This window comes from Leopardus geoffroyi, chromosome C1 (genome assembly GCF_018350155.1).
Source record: "Leopardus geoffroyi isolate Oge1 chromosome C1, O.geoffroyi_Oge1_pat1.0, whole genome shotgun sequence".
In the NCBI taxonomy this organism is placed as follows: domain Eukaryota; kingdom Metazoa; phylum Chordata; class Mammalia; order Carnivora; family Felidae; genus Leopardus; species Leopardus geoffroyi.
In genome coordinates, this window is record NC_059328.1 from 97,321,974 (window position 1) to 97,340,203 (window position 18,230).

The window sequence follows — 18,230 nt, forward strand, 5'->3', positions numbered from 1 at the left end:
CAAAGATGCCGCTAACAATCATCCTACAGGACACGGGAAAACCCTCCACAATAAAGAATTATCTGGCCCCAAATGTCAATTTTGAGAAATCCCAGTCTAGATAGACTTCCATTATGATTGTGTTTGATTGATTCAATATAACAAAACACACTTCAAACACCAATCCCAAAATATCATCAGAATCTAATTACTTACAGCCACTCATTCAATAAACATTTATTGAGTAATCACCATGTGGCCAACTATGGAGATAGAAGGAAAGAAAATCACTGTCCTGGGAAATTGTCCAGGGGGAAACAATGCACAAACCCCAGGCCCTTGCCAGAAAATTCAACACTGTCTGTTATATACTCTTCTTATTAAGAGCCTAGTTGAGAGAAGTGAGGGGTGAAAAAAAATTTTTTAAGGTATGCAGTCCATTTATGTATCTAGGTTGAAGAAGTCATTGAATTAAGCCAGATGATATTTGGATCATGTTATCTTACGTCCTTGAAGAAATGCCCTAAGATCCATGTTAAAGTTACATTCTCTTTCACTGAAGAACACCGTTAAGTCATGACAAACCCATTGCTAACTTCCCATAACAATTTTGTACCTACCACTCAGTGCTACCCATGTGAAACTATGTGTAAATTTCTTTTAGAAATTAATATTGGAGGGTTTCTTCTTCTCTGATGACAACTATATAACTACTTCTCTTCAGCCTGACTGCTAAATCACTTACAGAGCTACATTGGAGACTCCTCTCCACCAAGTATGTAGGCCCTTAAGCCTGAACATTTGTGTACCTCCCCATCTCTAACCAAGCCGGGCTTAAGAGGTATTTCTACTTTCCCTGTTGTGGATCCTCTGGTTGTCTATAATTTACTGGTTATTTGTACTTTAAATCATTTTATTACATCTGCTCTTGCCATAAGTTTCCTCGATTAATGTATAAAATGTGGGTAGGTATGAATAAAATTAAAAGCAGGGAAGAGTGACAGAAAACAGTTACAACAGTAGCAGGGGGACACATGCACTGGAAGCCTTGACAGCTTGAACAGGATCCATAATGAAGGCAGTGAGGGTCACAGAACACTTCCTGAAAGAGCTTATGACTGAGCGGAACACTGACAGACAGACTAGATTTCACTTAAAGAAAGAAGATAGGAGGGTAAGGAAATGTTCTAGCTAAGAAATAAAAGCAAGTACCAAAGCACAGAGGTGAGAGAGCGCCTTGTGCATTCAAGGAATGCAAGTGGTTTGCTTTGGCAAGAACAGCGTCTGGGCAAGCAGTGAGATGTGACACAGCAGAGGTACTCTGGATACTGCACTAAGGACTTTGAACTCTGGCCTTAAAAAGCACGATTAGGAATATGAGGCCAGTGAGGAATTTATTGCAGTAACACAGGGAAGAAAAGATGACCTCCACGAATGATGACTTCACCAGTTTCCATAGACTTCAGGCATCTTTAATGAGTACGACAATCCCTAAAACGGATTAGAAAAGAATCCAAATCCTTTCCTTAGCCTGTTCCCATCCCCTTACCAACATTAACCTTTTCAACATCACCTGGAAAAATGGGGTCATCCACCAATAGGTATGAGAGGAATAAGCCAACAGTCTTTGGACAAAACCATAAGAATCCTGATTCTGAGATTGCCCATTCTCCATTGCATTGGATAGCATCTGGACTTACAGGCAACTCTAATAAGAAAAACTAGGAACTCTGATAGCTGTTCATCTCACTTAGGACAGGCAGCAAGAATCTGTTATGATTTTATGTCTCCAATTGTTCCAAACACAGTTTCTAATACAGAAATAAAACTATTCAGTGTCTCGGTCCTCGGCTCATTTTGTTTCACAGAGATCTGCATTTCCGAGTTCTCGGACTCCAACAGCAGTTCTGTTAGGAACAGACACCCAGTGTCATCCTGAGCACTGAGATAGGCTTTCCACGGGTGAGCCCCAGCCCTGCTCATCGCGATGGTCTGGATGTTCACTACTTGTAGGGCCATCTGGAGAGTGTCAGGATGGACTGCTCCCCGCCAAGGGAACACCTGCTGATGAGCAACTTTCAGGCTAAACCAAGTTTTCTCAAAATACTCAGCAGTAAGCTGGCAATTGGGGACTAGCACGAGGGCTCCAGAATCAGGGAGTTCTTGTACCCTCTCCTTGTTCTCTTCAGGAATCAGGGGACCTAAAAGAGTCAGAAAGCTTCTGTAAGAGATCTTCTTAATCTATAGGAACTATGTTTTCTATCTAGATTTCCAAAAATACACAATGTGACTTTTATTTTTGGATACATCGTTAAAATCACCAACGAGGAACTTCTTTCTTGCTCACAAAGACTTCAATTCAGGCAACAGTCTGAGATACAGCTAGCACCCTACTTTCTACCAGTCATTACAAAAGATAAAGAGTTTTCATGATAAGATCTAAAGTAAGGACTATTTTTACCTGAGGTGGCAAAGGACGCAGTGTCAGGAAGCTCTGGGCCCCGACGCTCTGCCCCCTGGTATTTAGAGATGGTTGCCCAGCGGGCTTTGCCATAGACTGGCACCAGCGTGTTGAAGTCCGAGGCCCAGCTATTCACAGGTCTTTCTGCCTGATCCTCCAAAAGTCCAAGAGAAGGGTCAGATTTAGGGCTACAGAGGATCCGCTTCACTTCATCAATGCCGGCTAAGAGAAGGCGGTAATAGAAGAGACCTCGGTCTCGTACTGCCATATTCTTTTCTTCCTCTGAGGTAAGACAAGAGACTGAGTTAGTTACAAACAAAAACCAAAACACTCTTTCTACCCTGTGCCAACCACAACAGGGAAAACAAAAGGAAGGAGGGAGGAAGCTCCAGAAAATCATTAACATTGTCTTCTTGGGCACCAGACATGACTCACCCAACAGTGTAAGCTGTGAGGGTATTTACCATCTGACACGGCAAGCGCGACTCCCTCGGAAGAGCCTACCTATGCAGTAATGTAACAGGCGCCCCAGCGTGTCCTGGCACTCGGCGGGCCGGGAGAGGAAAAGGCGCAGCAGCGCAGTGAGCAGCTCCATCGTCACGGCTGGAAACGTCTCTGACTTCACGTTCTCCACGAAGTCTTCCAACACATAGGGAGCATTGGGAATTCTCTCCCCATGGACACCAAGGAGCCAAATAAGGGCCTGTTTCCCCTAGGGAATGAAGGGGTAAGAGCAGGTGCTCAACAGTCGGCTGTCTGAAACACGGTGGCAGGTTCGACTTCCCACCCCCGCCCAATGGCAGCGGAGAAAGCATAATCCTACATTTACTTCAACTCGCACTGCATCGATCCTCCACCCAACACCACTCTTTACAACAAATACGAACAAAATGCTACCACACGAAAGGAGACTCAAGACTCTCATAGCCCGTGTTGGTTAGGTAATAAGGCTTTTTCAGTTAGGGGGCCTCCGCCCCAGTCTAGGGTTTAATGTATCGGTGGAAGCAACTGAAACACTCCTCTAACCCACTTCATGAAAGTGGTAATTGACCTAGAGTGCAAATCAAAGTAGGTAGGCCTGTGGTGAAGCCCAAATATCTGTTAATTCCACAAATGATTCTGATTCTCATTCCAGCTGAAAACTCCATTGTCTAAGCCTCTGACTCAAAACTGTTCAAGAGAACGATGATATTAAAGCATCTGTAATAAAAACCATAGATCAATCTCCTGTTTTTATCTCTTCTATCCTATCTATACCCAAAAGAGAATCTGAGGTGGCAGTCAATTCTAAGGATAGCCACATTCAGACTGGGTAGAAAGAAGAATTAGATTCCATTTCACAGAGCAGGGTCCCAAGCATTCCCCTTCTGCCTGTTAGTAAAGGAGAATTACCATCTACCTCGCTATCTTGAATGTTCTCCTCACAGCCGGGCAGGGCCTGACACACAGCTTCCGTACACTGAGGACACAACCAAACCAGGTCTCGGAAAGTTTGCACCACCACTACAACACAGCTCAGGATACAAGAGCACAGGATTAGAGGCTCCACGCAGGAAGGAATCTTAAGAGAAGTCACATATTCAGACTAGTTTGCTAGATGAAGTTCGGTAAAATGGGTGTTGGAGGGGTGGTCAACGATTATCTGAGAAATGTCTGACACGGGCAATAATTTCTTACATGAATGCTGCTCCTTTTGGATCGCTAGGAGGCTAAATGAGCTAACATGTGCAAAAGCGCTTGGTAAAATGTAAAGCAAATGTGGGGTCATGTTCCATGATATTCTGAAGATGGTGTAAATGGAGCCACCAGTGTTGGAACTAGGGTGAGGCAAACCCTCACCTGGGTGTAAAATTTAAGAAAACATGCAGGGTTAGCACTTGCACGAACCTGAGAGCGAGTGCCTCTTTAAATGTTTGCATCCTGGGTACCTTGCTTGCCTCACCCCAGTCCCAGCCCTGGAAGCCACTGCTGCCATAAAGCAGTAAGAGGGTAAAGCTGGGGAATTAACAAGCACAGCATCCTAGAACCCTTCATTATGTACAGAACAGCCTTGTAGAGTCATGGCAACCTGAAAACCCCCTACCTGTTAGATCTATGGACCCTATGCTTCTCTGATGGCAACAGACGATAACGCGAAGAAAAGTTTAAACCTCTATGTTACTGAACAACAAGCATTTTTGGGGGGCAACTACTACAGGGCAAGCAATTGACAAAAAAAAGCAAAACAAAAAAATGCTCAAAGGGTAGCCAGCCATTACCTGTGGTAATGTGCTCTTGTCGAAGGCCCAGCAACTCTGTTAGAATCTGCACACACTGATCTGTGTAGGTCCTGGCAATACCACCTACAGAGGAACAGAAAGCACAGAAAAGTGATAAGTCACATACCAGCACCTCGTTCTAAAATAATTTCCCACCAGCCAAACATAAGAGGACCAAAGATACCTTAAAAAAAAAAAAAAAAAAAAAAAAAAATCACACCTTGCTTGATCTTTCCAAGTTTGGTAAAAATGATTTTTCCATCGAACAACGTTGAAAACTTTCAGTAACAGAGGTATTCACGTGGCAGCCAGACACGAGGCCACGGCTTGGTACAGCACAGCTGCACAGGAGTGTCCCTGCTGGGAACCCTCGACAGTAGTCTCCTGACTGCAGGAGTTCTACGCTCTCCTCTTTGTTCCCTCCTCTTGCCCCTAAAAATAACCAATCTTTATTCTCATAGGACGGTTCCTTCTCCTCTTCCGCTTGAAGCCCTCCAACAAAACGTAGCTCCCCAGCTGCTTTCATTTTGTGAGTCATTCTGGCTTTTTGAATTCCACGCAGAGTAGTATGAAAAAGCCTGTGATATTTAGGATTCATTCTGCGCTGCTCTGCACTGAGCACGATACACAGCCCATAGTAGAAGCTCAATAGACAACTGGTCAATTGACACAGGACGTTGAGTCTGGAGAGCTGGGTTCCAGTCGCACTTCAGGAACTACGTGACCTTCTGGCAATAACCTTCTTGTGCCTGAGTTTCTTCATTTCTAAAATGAAGCGATAACCCTTGTCCACTTTTCCTGACTGCCTCCCAAGACTGTGCTAAGATGATATATGGGAAAGCATTCTGGACAGCAATGTAAATTTTAAGTACTATAGTCTGAGTTACCTGTAGCCTCTATCCTGGTAGATACGGCAACACCAGTGTTGACGAAAACACCTCCCCCCCAACTCCTTCTGTGGTCGCTGACTCCCAGTTCTTTGGTGCATGGTACTTTGTCTCTGCCGCAAGATTCGTTCCTGTTTATTCCCTATGGTTCCACAGCTTTCTGGCTGGCCTGAGCGCTCAAAAAGGAAAAGCGGCAGACACCTACCTATGGCAAAGATGGCAGCCTGGGCAAAGTCGGCTGACACATCAGTACAGTAGCCCCGGAGCTCCTCTAGCACCTGCTGCACGTTCTCATCGTTCACCAGCTCACACAGCACCTCCACCTTCTGCAGCTTGATGTAGTGCGGCTCCGAGTAAGAGCAAAAAAACTTTTTGTAGTGGCTGCTAAAGTGACCCGGCAGACTATGCAAGATCTGACGCACGTGACAGAGGGCAGCAAAGCAGAGCTCGCGGCTCTCTGAAGAACAGGCGGCCAGCAAAGGTCCCTTGACTTGCACAAGCACGTCGGTTTGTACATGGGGGAATTTTTTTGCCAAGATCAGAAAGAGTTTCGTGGCTCCCATCACCACACCTGGGCTACTGCTCTTGAGAAAGCTATCCAACAGATTGAGAATGTCAAACAGCTCCTCCTCACTGCGGGGTTCGTAGCGTAGCAGAAAGTTCAATACTTCAGCCTGGCCCCATTGGTCCAGTTTTGGCATTCTGTCCAAAAAAGGAAAGCATTATTTTAGCAACCAAATGAGGACCATCTCTGTGCAACTGTCACCTGTTCATCAAAACAAGGAGAGAATTCTTGAAAACAGATTGTGCCATAACAGAATTATTCTTTTTAGGTACTATTTAAAGTGGACACAAAACAGGCTTTAAATTCCAAGAGGAGCTCACAGTACACATTCTCACTCATCTAAGGCCAAAGACCGTGATTGCTATACCTAGATCCAGATTCTTTAAGACAACACAAATGGCTTAGTTTGGGGGACATAATGATCATAGAGGAGGACAGAACCTATTTCCACAGGATATTTCTGCCATCTCTCTATATGACCAAAAGACACTAAAACAAATAATATTCTCTCAATAAAATATGAGGAAACTAATAGCTACTGTTAATTTTACTACTCTATAGAAGTTGTTCAAGACGTCCCCTTAATCCAACGTATCAAGACCCCACTAGGATGCAGATCTCATCATAACAAAAAGAGGACTGAGGCATCCAAACCGATTTAAGAGATGGTGGGCGATGGGCTTGTTGATGACAACACCTCCTTCCTGTCTCAGAATTTCCTCTAGAGACCTCAGGCAGTTCACAACCACAATTGGATCCTGGTCACGCAGCAAACTGTATAATTCATTTACCAGAGCACCGTCTATAAAAGAGCATAAAGGTCTCAGATAAAGAACAGTTTCAGAGTCACAGGAATAGAACCAGGACAATAGCTCCAGGCAGATAAAGCTTAACTTCTCTGCTACAAAAATAACAAAGGCAATAATAAAATGCAAAGCACAAAAAAAAAAAAGCCATCCCCAGACTGTTCTAAGTAGCTAATGCAAAGGATCTCACCTGGGCTCGAAAGAAAAGACTTCTCCAATCTCAGAAAATACCAAGCCAGCCTTTCTACTTAGAGACACATACAGGGGTGCCTGCGTGACTCAGTCGGTTAGGCATCTGACTGACTCTTGATCTCGGCTTAGGCCATGATCCCATGGTTTATGGGATTGAGCCCTGAGTTGGTGCAGAGCCTGCTTAGGATTCTTTCTCCCTCGCTGTCTGCCCCTCCCCCACTCATTCTCCCTCTCTCACCCTCTCACAATAAATAAATAAACCTTAAAGAAAAAAAGAGAAACAAGTACACAGCCACATTACTATTTCCTACCAAAGCCACGTGACCTTTTCCAAAGTCAAACATATAACGGAGACACAAAAAAATATAAATCATGATGGATTACACTGAAACTTACCCACTTCCGAGTCTCCGTGAAGATTATGCATCTTGGCACAACCAAGGACTGCCACCCTCCTGACATATGAAGCCTTATCTCGCAGACCATTGAGAATAGGCTGTTGGATGTATTCCTGCACACCAGGCATCCTAAGCAACACATCCTGGAGTCAGCCAGATCCTAAAACACTAGTTTTGACATAATTCAGGCCCTATGCCCTTAACACAGAAGGTTTGGTAGATGTTTGAATGTATGTCTATCATGTCATAAAAAATTAGAGAAAGCCACTGGCCAAACTTAAAAAGTCATACTTGACTTTTCATTTGGAATAACACTGCATGGGCAACAAAACTATATGTCTACATAACTGCTTAGAAATCTTTAACCAAAAGCACGAACTATCTCAGCAAGAGTGAGGATGGAAAACTCCCTTTAAGGAAACCATAGGACATAGTTTTTCAAGCCTAAGCGATGGCTGAAAACCTGAGTTCAGGTTACAACTGCATGTTCCCCATGATTAAGAAGCTCAGATAAATTATCATCATTAAAAACCTGCCCCATGATCTCCCGAATACATCAACCACTGATAAACAGTCCTGGAAGAGGGTACTCACCTGAGACTACACATGCTCCGTAATGCCAGCCCTCGCACCATTGGATTGGGATCCGAACAGTCTTTGCACAGCGTATTAATGGCCAAGAGCGCCAGATCTGGTTTCAGGGGGGCATATGTACACATGTACAGATAAACCAACTTCTTCTGAACAATATCTACGGTGGCACTGGCCTTCACCATTTCCATAAAAACACCAGACATGTCCAAGCCCTGAGTCATGTGCCTAAAACCAACACACATAGCAGGAAGAAGTAAAATACATAATCCCCAGCCTATAACAAAAGGTGTTTTACCCATACACATCCCGGTTATCCAACTAGATTATGAGGAAAGCAACCAGGTCTACCTTGTCTATCACATTGCACAATACTTCACACAATAGGCCTACAATAAATTTTCTTCTATTCATTCAAGAAATAGTTATTGAATCCCTGGAACATTCCAGTGAAATTCAGCTTCTACATTCCAGGGATATACTCTGGGGTCATAATTTTGAAAAACGCATGGTCTCAGATCTCTAGCAACTCAAACCGTATTAAGGAGCAAGACAAAAACACCACTAATTACAATATGATCGGTAAGTATTAAAACAGAAGTAACAGACAAGGTGCAGTGGGGGATCAGAGGTCTAATACTGCCAAGAAACCATAAAATGTTTCCACAGAAGTAACACTTTAGTTGAATGAGCTGGAATTTGTCAGGCAGGTGTAGTAGACAGGTAATGATAGATGCTATAAGGCACATAGGCATCAGCAAGAATGCGACATTCTTTTGAGAGTCTGCAAGTAGTTGTGTTAGGGTGTTCTTTGGGTACTATAAGAAATTTGGACTTTATTCTGTAGATCAGTTTCTCAAACTATGGTTTCCTACAGGAGTCAGATGGGGTGTCTGTTTAAAACGCATATTCCTGGGTTCCATCCCACCCTACTGAAAGCAGCATTACTGGACTGGATGAAAACATTGATTTTTCTTTTTCTTTTTCTTTTTTTTTTAAAGCACTGCAAGGGACTGTTGTGCACACTAAGTTTGTGAACCACAATTGCAGGCCAAGAGTTATATACATTCAAATTCATGTTAGAAAAATTCTACTTGAAATGAGGCAAGGTAACCTATTAGCAAGCTACTGCAATTGCTTTGGTAATAAAACCAGAAGAACAGGACCAATAAAAAAATAAATACACAAAAATTCGTTAAAAAGAGGATGGATGGGGAGCTTGGGGGGCTCAGTTGATTCAGCTTCGACTTCATCTCAGGTCATTATCTCACGGTTTGAGTTCCAGCTCCAGCTCCGCGTGGGGCTCTGTGCTGACGGCTCAGAGCCAGGAGCCTGCTTCGGATTCTGTGTTTCCCCCTCTCTCTACCCCTCCCCCGCTCACGCTCTGTTTCTCCCTCTCCCAAAAATAAACACTAAAAATTTTTTTTTAAAAATAAAAATAAAAGAGGATGGATATTTAGAACTGTGTATCCATACCATCTGACTTGAGAAGTGAAAATCGGGCGTCATCAAGACTGAGTCCCTCCCTTGGTCAGCTGGATGGTGACATTCATCAACCCAAACATAAGTGGAAGAGCAGGTTTGGGGAGAGGGGAAGGATGTAAGGTGCTATTTTGCAGGTCTTTGAAGAAATGTCCAAGTGGGAATGCCAAGCAGCAGGATATGTGGGTCTGAAGATACAAAGGGGTTTCTGTACTAGATTCTATAGATCTGGGGGGGGGGGGGGGGTGCAGCACTGTAAGTTCAAGACATGGGCGTAACCACCCCGCTGAGTAAACGAAGTCAAGGAAGTCCCACAAAGGGAGGCTGCGACGGCCATGCAGAGAAGCAGGAAGCCCAAATCCCAGCCGGCCCTGAGTTCATTCACTCTTTGGGAGCGGCCGGGGGTGGAGGGCCGGGATGGGGGCTGCCACGGGGAGTTCGGGCGGTAGGGGATACCTAATCACTCGCTGGATGACATTCCGGTAGCGCAGCCTATCCGCCTGAATGTGAGGGTTACACAGAGCTTTCTTCAGCTCCTTCACCACGTCCTCGGAGCCAAGGTACGGCATCGTCCACAGTCGCGGGGCAGTCCCCGCACACCCCTAGGTATCTCGCCGGCTCCTCCCAGCCCTGACGTGGGAACCTGGGTAAAGCAAAGGTCAGTCAGCGGCGACGCGAAAGGCGTGATCTCGCCCCAGCCTCGGCTTCCCCGGGGCCGGAGCCCAGGCCCCAGCACACTCTCACCAAGCCTCTCCGCGCCCCGGCGAGCCCCGAACAAGGCTCTGTGGTTCCTGCCCGGGACCTGCAGGCCGGATCGCGGCGCCCCGACACCTCTCCCGCTACCTCGAGGCCCTCCGCCCCATTTCCAGCCGGGCTGCCGACAGTCTGCAGACCCCTCCCTCTCCAGTTCCAGCCCTTCTTGCGCCTCCGCGCGGTTGCCGCCAAGGATAGGCCCAGTCAAGCTTTCTACGGAAGTCCCGCCTCCTTGAGGCCGACCGCGCACAGCAGCTGCCACTCACCTTCTCGCGGCCAGCGCCTAGCGTCGCCCGGACGCCGACCTTAGGGCGCCCTTCCCCCCACCTCTCACCTCCAGGCGCAGCCGCGCGGCTCCCTCTGGTGGAGGCGCTGCGGGCCGTCGGAAATCGGCTGCTTCGGCCTGTCTCCGCCCAGCAGCGCGCGCTTTGAGCGCCCGGCCTTGGCCCCGGCTCCCGCGCGCGGGTAGGAGTGGCGCTCGGCCGAGAGTCTTTGGCGGTTTGCGATTCCACCCAGGACTCGCAAGAGCACGGCCACTTCCTTTTTCTCCCCACGCTAGGGACTTATTCCTCTACTGGGCTGGCTTCCCGTTAGGGGTTCTGTCCGCGTTCTTGCCCCAGCGTGACTTTCTTCAGGGCGTGGTTGCAGGAGCCTCACGCGGCAGCTCCGTGCCCATGAAGATCTCGCTGGTGACCCTCCAGCCCCGCCACCATGAACGGGACCCTGATCCCCCATACGCCCATCGCGGTGGACTTTTGGAGCCTGCGCCGGGCTGGTTCCGCACGGCTCTTCTTTTTGTCCCACATGCACTCGGACCACACCGTGGGTTTGTCTAGCACCTGGGCCCGGCCCCTCTACTGCTCCCCAATCACTGCTTACCTCGTGCATCGTCACTTACAGGTACGGGGGTGGGGGGGTGCTGGAGTCCTCTGAGAGGTGGGCCGAGCATCTGGGTGGGGATTTCCTATCTGTCACAGCCTCAGACTCGTAGGTTAGGGACCAGGAGGACCGATTTTTACCAGTGCGGGAGTTGTTTGAACCCAGAAATACGTCCTTAAGCCCAGAATGGGAGTGTGGTTTCTTGACTGGCTGACCTGCGATGTTTCAGCTCTAAGTTGGGGAGATCTTTTGGTCCAGCCAAGGAAACTGTACCTGTATTTTCATATAAGCTAGGCCAGTGTTTCCTAAACTTGTCTCAGAAGAATCCACCTAATATGCTGGGTGACTATACACATTCTCCAGTACCCCCTCCCCCATTATCTCCCCCCCTCTCCCCCCCCCCCCCCCCCCGGTCTGATCCAGTAGATATAGCTGGTGCAGGTCCTGGAAATCTGGTTAGAATTTTAACAGGTGCCCCCAAGAGATTATTATGATCAGATAGTTTGAGAGACGCTGCCTAGAGTGTTTTCTGGACTCTTTCATTTAAACTGTAGAAAGGGCGGGAGGGAAGAGTGGGGGGTTTGGGAGAATCTCTATTAAAGCTTCTGCTACAGGGTGGTTTAGGATGTGGTCAGCTTTCCCTCACTTGGGTAAAGGGGTGATTCCTAACCCAAGACAGTATCGAGGAGAGTTTGTGTTCAGTAGAATGACCAACTTTCCCCCCAGGTATCCAAGAAGTGGATCCGAGCCCTGGAGGTTGGTGAGAGCCATGTCCTGCCTCTAGATGAAATTGGGCGAGAGACCATGACTGTAACCCTCCTGGATGCCAATCACTGCCCTGGCTCTGTCATGTTTCTCTTTGAAGGATACTTTGGAACCATCCTCTACACAGGTGGGCCTCCCAAGGGGTCTCTCCCACCTTCCCAGACTAGATGCTACTTTTCTTGAGCAGCCTTAACTCAGAAGTCTGGAGGCCTCCTAGCTTCATCCCATGTGAGCACAGTGACCTTTCTCAACTGATTTCCCATGCTTTATGGGTCCAGACCTTGTAAAGAATAATAAAAACAGAAGCAGAATGGAGACATTTCTAAAAAGAAGCTATACTGTATTAGTGCCAGACTCCCTGACAGTTTTTCCACAGGCTGGTAAGCAAATGTCCATCAGCTGTTGAAAGTGAGAGAGGCTTGGGGCACTTGGGTGGCTCAGCTGGTTAAGTGTCCGACTCTTGGTTTTGGCTCAGGCCATGATCTCACGGTCCGTGGGTTTGAACCCTGTGTTGGGCTTGGTGCTGACAGTGTGGAGCCTGCTTGGGCTTCTCTGTCTTCCTCTCTTTCTGCCCCTCCTCTGCTGCTCTCCCTCCCTTTCTTTCAAAATAAATAAATAAACATTTTTTTTAAGTGGGAGGGGCTCGTCTTCTATACTTTTGTCTCTGACTCTCTGTCCCCCATATATTCTTCCAGGTGACTTTCGGTATACACCATCCATGCTAAAGGAGCCAGCCCTGAAACTAGGGAAACAGATCCATACCTTATACCTAGATAACACCAATTGCAACCCAGCCCGGGTTCTTCCCTCCCGACAAGAAGCTGCCCGCCAGATTATCGAGCTCATTCGAAAGCATCCACAACATAACATAAAGATTGGTGAGTGGTTTCCTTTCCTTTTTCTCTCACTGAAAGCTAGTGAATCTTGGGTTTTGGGAGGGTTTCACGTGTCTTTTAGGTCTTCGTAGATGTCCCCTTCTCCGGGAAACCTACCCTGACCACCTTATTTAAATTGCAGTCTTCCAACCATCTCTACTCTCATACTCTCACATGCCCAACTCCTGATCTTCTGTAACCAACTGTTTTATTTTTTCATAGCACTCATCACCTTACTCTTATCCATGCTTCAATCCAAGCTATTACTTATTGTTTGTTCTCTACTTCTCGACACACACACACACACACACATACTCACACTCCTCGAGAGCATGGATGGAGGTAGGAAGAAGTCTTGTTTGTGGAACAAGAGAGGCAGCAGCCGGTATGGTGGACACGTAGTGGGTGAGGAGGCTGGAAAGGCAGGAGGGGCTGAAGTGCTTGCTTGTAAGCTTCAACTTGATCCTAAATGTAATCCCAAATGTAACTTCATCCAAATGGTTACATTTGGACAAAAAGCTGTTGAAGGTTTTTAAATAGGAGAGGGCCAATATTGCACTCATCACCTTATAATGTATTCCACAATTTACATGCTATTGTATTTGCTTTTTGTCTCCCCCTGCTAGAATTCCACAATGGCAGGGCTCTTTGCTTTCCTTATGGATATATCTCAGATGCTTAGATTAATGCCTGAGGAGGCAATCAATAAACCTTTGTTATCTGAGCAAGTGAAATTTATCAGAACGTAGATATTCAAGTGAATGCCGAGCTTCAAATCAGACACATCAAGAAACCAACTGTGTGTTTGTTCTAGCGATTCCACAACAGCATAAAACATTTTGGGGCCTTCTAACTGGTACTTATGCTTTCAGCATCTCCTCATGCAGGCGATCCAGTAACACTGCTGTCATTTTTTTTTCCCTAAAGCCCTCCTCAGATCATAATATTCCTGTGATTAAAATTAGCCATTTTCCTGGTGCAAACTCTTTAATAGCTCTCTTTCACTTACAGAATTAAGTTCAAGCTCCTTAGCAATATATACAGGCTCTCTATCAGACAAGCCTGGCTTACCTCTCCTGTGTCATTTCCTACCAGTTCCTTGTCTGCACTTTAGTGACCTCGAACCACCCCCTTCCCCTGCCAGGTAAACTTACACCTGTCCTTTAGGACCGCTCGGTGGCCATTTTCAGGAAACCTTCCCTGTAATCAACTGGTAGATACTTCCCTATGCTCTCATAATAGTGTGTGCATGCTTTTAACATTGCTCTTGACCACTGTGTCTGGGTCCCCATGTAGATTACACTCCTTGAGGACTGAGGCTTGTGCTTGTTTTCATAGTGCCTAACACCAGGTAGATGCTGTCCTTTGTTGAACTGAATGAGTGAGTGGATCCTGTGTGAAGCCCTACCCCATCCTCTATGTATCTCAGCTCAAATGCCACCTCCTCCCTGATACACTCCCTGATTGTCCTGTTAGTTTTGTGTGTTTTTGTTAAACATTTGGTTGATTTATTAGGATTCTCCAGTATCTTCTTTCTCTTTCATCCCTTGCTTTTCCCATTCCCTTTGACATCGTTCAGGACTCTATAGCCTGGGAAAAGAGTCGCTGCTGGAGCAGCTGGCCCTAGAGTTTCAGACCTGGGTGGTATTGAGTCCTCGGCGCCTGGAGTTGGTGCAGCTTCTGGGCCTGGCAGACGTGTTCACAGTGGAGGAGAAGGCCGGCCGCATCCATGCCGTGGACCATATGGAGGTCTGCCGTTCTGCCATGCTACATTGGAACCAGACCCACCCTACCATTGCCATCCTTCCCACAAGCCGGAAAACCCACAGCTCCCACCCCGACATCCACATCATCCCTTACTCGGACCACTCCTCCTACTCGGAGCTCCGGGCCTTTGTGGCAGCACTGAAGCCTTGCCAGGTGGTGCCCATTGTCAGTCGGCAGCCCTGCAGGGACTACTTTCAGGACAGCCTGAGCCCCAGGCTCTCTGTGCCCCTGGTCCCGCACTCTGTGCAGCAGTATATGAATTCCTCCTCAAGAAAACCAAGCTTGCTCTGGCTGTTGTTAGAAAGGAGACTAAAGAGGCCGAGAACCCAGGGTGTCGTGTTTGACTCCTTTCCGGAAACTGCCGATCAATCTCAAGGTGACATGGACTCGCAGGAGGCCAAGAATGACAACCTGTCTGGGCACCTCGAGAAGCAGACTTCCCACCATCCTTTGCAGATCAAAAAACCGTTGCTTCCGGACCTCTGCAGCAAAGAGTGGGATGGGGCAGTCCCTTTCTCAGAGTCCCAGAAGATGGTGACTGTACTGACTGCCCCCTTGAATGTGTCAGTGCACTTACGGTCTACAGATGAGGAATTTATGTCTCTAGAAACTGGGGAGGAAATTGGTGTGTGGCCCCACTCGGTCCCCAGGGGAAACCATGATGGCTTAGCAGCCACAGGGAACCAGAGCACTTGGACGGGCCAGGATTGTCCCCTGACTCAGAGCAGCGAGGCAGCCCCTCTCCTGGCTCCTGAGTTCAGGGGCCTGGCACTGAAATACCTTCTGACTCCAGTGAACTTTTTCCAGGCCCAGTTCTCTTCCAGGGGCTTTGACCAGCAAGTGGAAAAATACCATAAACACTTGCTGAGGTACAGGGAGGAGAATGACACCTTCGTTTGATCCAACACCGTGGTTGTAAAGATAGTGACCCATGGCTGCTGGAGAGACTTTGTTTTGGGCCTTACTTTTCTAAAAAAATTTTTTTTTACATTTATTCATTGTTGACAGACAGATGGACACGAGCGGGGGAGGGACAGAGAGAGCCGGGGAGACAGAATCCGAAACAGGCTCCAGGCTCCGAGCTGTCAGCACAGAGCCCGACGCGGGGCTCGAACTCACAGATCACGAGATCGTGACCTGAGCGGAAGTCAGACGCTTAACCAACTGAGCCACCCAGGCACCCCTAGGCCTTACTTTTCCATCTTCACAGGATCCCCGTGGCCTCACCCCGGAGCAGTAGCTCACAAAGTGTGTTCATTGGAATCCTAGTGCCCATGGAGCCATTAGTTTCATGGTTGGCTACGTTTAAGAAACACTTCAGGGGCGCCTAGGTGGCTAAGTTGATTGAGCATCTAACTCTATTTCAGCTCAGGTCATAGTCTCACAGTTTCGTGGGCTCCAGCCCCACACGGGGCTCTGTGCTAATGGCATGGAGCCTGCTTGAAAATCTCTCTCTCCCTTCTCTCTGCCCCTCCCCTGTTCACATTCTCTGTCTCTGAAAATAAAACAACGCTTTTCAATATACCCTCTGCACAGCATACATGAGCATACTAAAGGTTCTGAGAAGTCTTACAGTAACTTAATCTGTTGAACTCAGTATTTCTGCAACTTTTTTGAACATGCAATCCTCTGACATGGGTGCAGTAAGAGATGCAGTCTGAATCAGAAAGGACCGGGTCACTCCCATTATTATTTTGTGCACCATGTGCCATTCCCAAGTCTTCTTACCCTTCTCCCCAGATAAAAGTCCCAGATAAAAATTCCATTTTTTAAGTTAGGAACTGTTGGAGGGTAAAGTGGTGATCCAGAGGCAGCATGATACAATCTCGAATGTCACTAACTTGCTGTGACCCTGTCCAAGTGACTTCCTGTCTTTGCCTCTGGGAGGGAACAGGAAGCAGTGAAGAACCCTGGAATGGTAGAGAAAAACTCGCCCCTGCCTCTATGAGAGTCTGCAGTTAGTGTCACTAGAGACTTCTCTGGAACAGAGCCAGCTGGCGTAGTGGGCACCCTTCGCCAAGGCCATACCTGGAACCCAGCTGAACGGTGCACGTAGGGTATGATGGCCTCCCAGCCGCCTGGAGGCCCTGACTATTTAGCCAAAATAAAGTTACAAAAGATCAAATGTGCTGCCAGATATTCCTGATTGTTCACATAGCTGGGATATTTGCTGCTCTCCCCGCCCCCCGCCCCCTTGGGTTGAGTAGGGAGCCAGAGCACACAGCCTGTTTGTTTTAGTATCCAGGGCAGAGACCAAGGAGCCAGCTGGTGGAAGGGCTGGGGGTGTGCAGCTCTGCCCTGTCCTTCTGCTCCCAGCCTGACAACATGCCAAACCAATAAGCAGGACAGCAGACACCATAGGCTCTGAGACTGGGTACGGGCATGTAGAGCTGGGCACACGAATAAAAACTACTTCAGAACGAAGCCTCACAGTAAAGGTTGTTTCTTGCCCAGGAATAAAAAGGTTTTCTACTTTGGGAAGAAGATATGAAGTGTTTATAAAGTAAAATAAGGCCTTGCTCTTGGGCAAGCTGTACACAGCCCTGTTTTGTCACTATAAGCCTCCCATGCGCCCACTAGGAGCTGCAGCAGGTGAGGCTTGTGGGGCAGCAGGAAACAAGGCATTGTCCTTGGCTTGAATCCAGGGCACCCTGGGGTAAAAAGAAACCAGGCCTAAATAGTGGAGCTTCAGTTCCTCATCTGTAAAACAAGGACTGAGATGCCTCCCTCTCCTGATGGCTCTGGAGGTTAGATAATTGGTAAAATTCTTTTTTTTTTTTTTAATGTTTATTCATTTTTGAGAGAGCATGGGGGGTGGGGGGGGGGGAGGCTGGCGAGGGCAGTGAGAGAGAGAGAGAGAGGGAGACACAGAATCCGAAGCAGGCTCTAGGCTCTGAGCTGTCAGCACAGAGCCTGATGCAGGGCTCGAACCCAAAAATATAAGTGGTAAAATTCTTAGCTCAGTGTCTACCACGTATGGGTATTTCAGATGTTGGTTCTCTTAGCCTCTGGTTCTCTAAAGAAATTGTTCCGTGTATAAAATGAAATTTTGGAAGTCACTGAAAAACATAAAAAGTCAATTGTAATTCCTCCATGTACATCAATTGTTCTAGTCCTTTTTTGTATGTATAAACATATTAAATATATACTATTTTTCAAAATTGCGGTAACAGTGGATATAGTTTTAATCCCACATTTTACTTTAATCCCACATTTTACTTTCTTAATCTTAAACGTTTCTTTGTATCATTAAGTACTATTCAAAATGTAGTTATGAGTAGTTGTATAATGCCTTACATAGGTAAGTAAACCATTTCCATATTATTCAACATGCTGTGTGCCCTTTTTTCACAATTAGACATATTACAGTGAACATCTTTGCTGTGCATGTATCATGGCATATTTTGTTTATTTCCTTAAATTACTGGGAGTGGGGTTACAATTTTTAAGTTCTTAATATAAATTGTGCCCAGTTGCCCACCAGAAAGGTTTCCTTACTATCCTTTCTGCAGAGGAGGAGGGTATTAGAATACCTTGAAGATTCCTTAAGTTCAAATGAATGTAAACATGTA

The 18,230-nt window shown here is 46.8% G+C and overlaps 2 protein-coding genes across 3 annotated transcripts; one reads left to right on the plus strand and one right to left on the minus strand.

Annotated features, from left to right (window-relative positions):
• Positions 1-200: 200 nt before the first annotated feature.
• AP4B1 (adaptor related protein complex 4 subunit beta 1) lies at positions 201-10,480 on the minus strand. Of its 2 annotated transcripts, XM_045478703.1 has the most exons (11): positions 10,364-10,480; positions 10,076-10,262; positions 8,141-8,365; positions 7,545-7,675; positions 6,805-6,952; positions 5,791-6,287; positions 4,699-4,782; positions 3,840-3,943; positions 2,945-3,152; positions 2,441-2,722; positions 201-2,180 (listed from the first exon to the last, which is right to left on the minus strand). In XM_045478703.1, exons 2-11 carry the CDS (start codon positions 10,186-10,188, stop codon positions 1,753-1,755), a joined length of 2,220 nt encoding a protein of 739 aa, XP_045334659.1. In that variant the 5' UTR covers positions 10,189-10,262; positions 10,364-10,480; the 3' UTR covers positions 201-1,752. The 2 variants fall into 2 exon arrangements, with proteins under 2 accessions (XP_045334659.1, XP_045334660.1); XM_045478704.1 differs by lacking the exons at positions 6,805-6,952; positions 7,545-7,675; positions 8,141-8,365.
• A 249-nt stretch (positions 10,481-10,729) lies between these two features.
• DCLRE1B (DNA cross-link repair 1B) lies at positions 10,730-17,987 on the plus strand. The gene is made up of 4 exons (XM_045478705.1): positions 10,730-11,272; positions 11,978-12,143; positions 12,712-12,894; positions 14,471-17,987. Exons 1-4 carry the CDS (start codon positions 11,084-11,086, stop codon positions 15,556-15,558), a joined length of 1,626 nt encoding a protein of 541 aa, XP_045334661.1. The 5' UTR covers positions 10,730-11,083; the 3' UTR covers positions 15,559-17,987.
• The last annotated feature ends 243 nt before the right edge of the window (positions 17,988-18,230 follow it).

Excerpts from the sequence above, each read along its gene's own strand:
- DCLRE1B (XM_045478705.1), top strand. The coding sequence starts at position 11,084 with ATGAACGGGACCCTGATCCCCCATACGCCCATCGCGGTGGACTTTTGG. Across the intron at positions 11,273-11,977 it reads TCGTGCATCGTCACTTACAG|GTATCCAAGAAGTGGATCCG; the intron begins GTACGGGGGTGG and ends CTTTCCCCCCAG. Across the intron at positions 12,144-12,711 it reads TGGAACCATCCTCTACACAG|GTGACTTTCGGTATACACCA; the intron begins GTGGGCCTCCCA and ends ATATTCTTCCAG.
- AP4B1 (XM_045478703.1), bottom strand. The coding sequence starts at position 10,188 with ATGCCGTACCTTGGCTCCGAGGACGTGGTGAAGGAGCTGAAGAAAGCT. Across the intron at positions 3,153-3,839 it reads AGAACATTCAAGATAGCGAG|GGGAAACAGGCCCTTATTTG; the intron begins GTAGATGGTAAT and ends TTCATTCCCTAG. Across the intron at positions 2,181-2,440 it reads TGCGTCCTTTGCCACCTCAG|GTCCCCTGATTCCTGAAGAG; the intron begins GTAAAAATAGTC and ends TGACTCTTTTAG.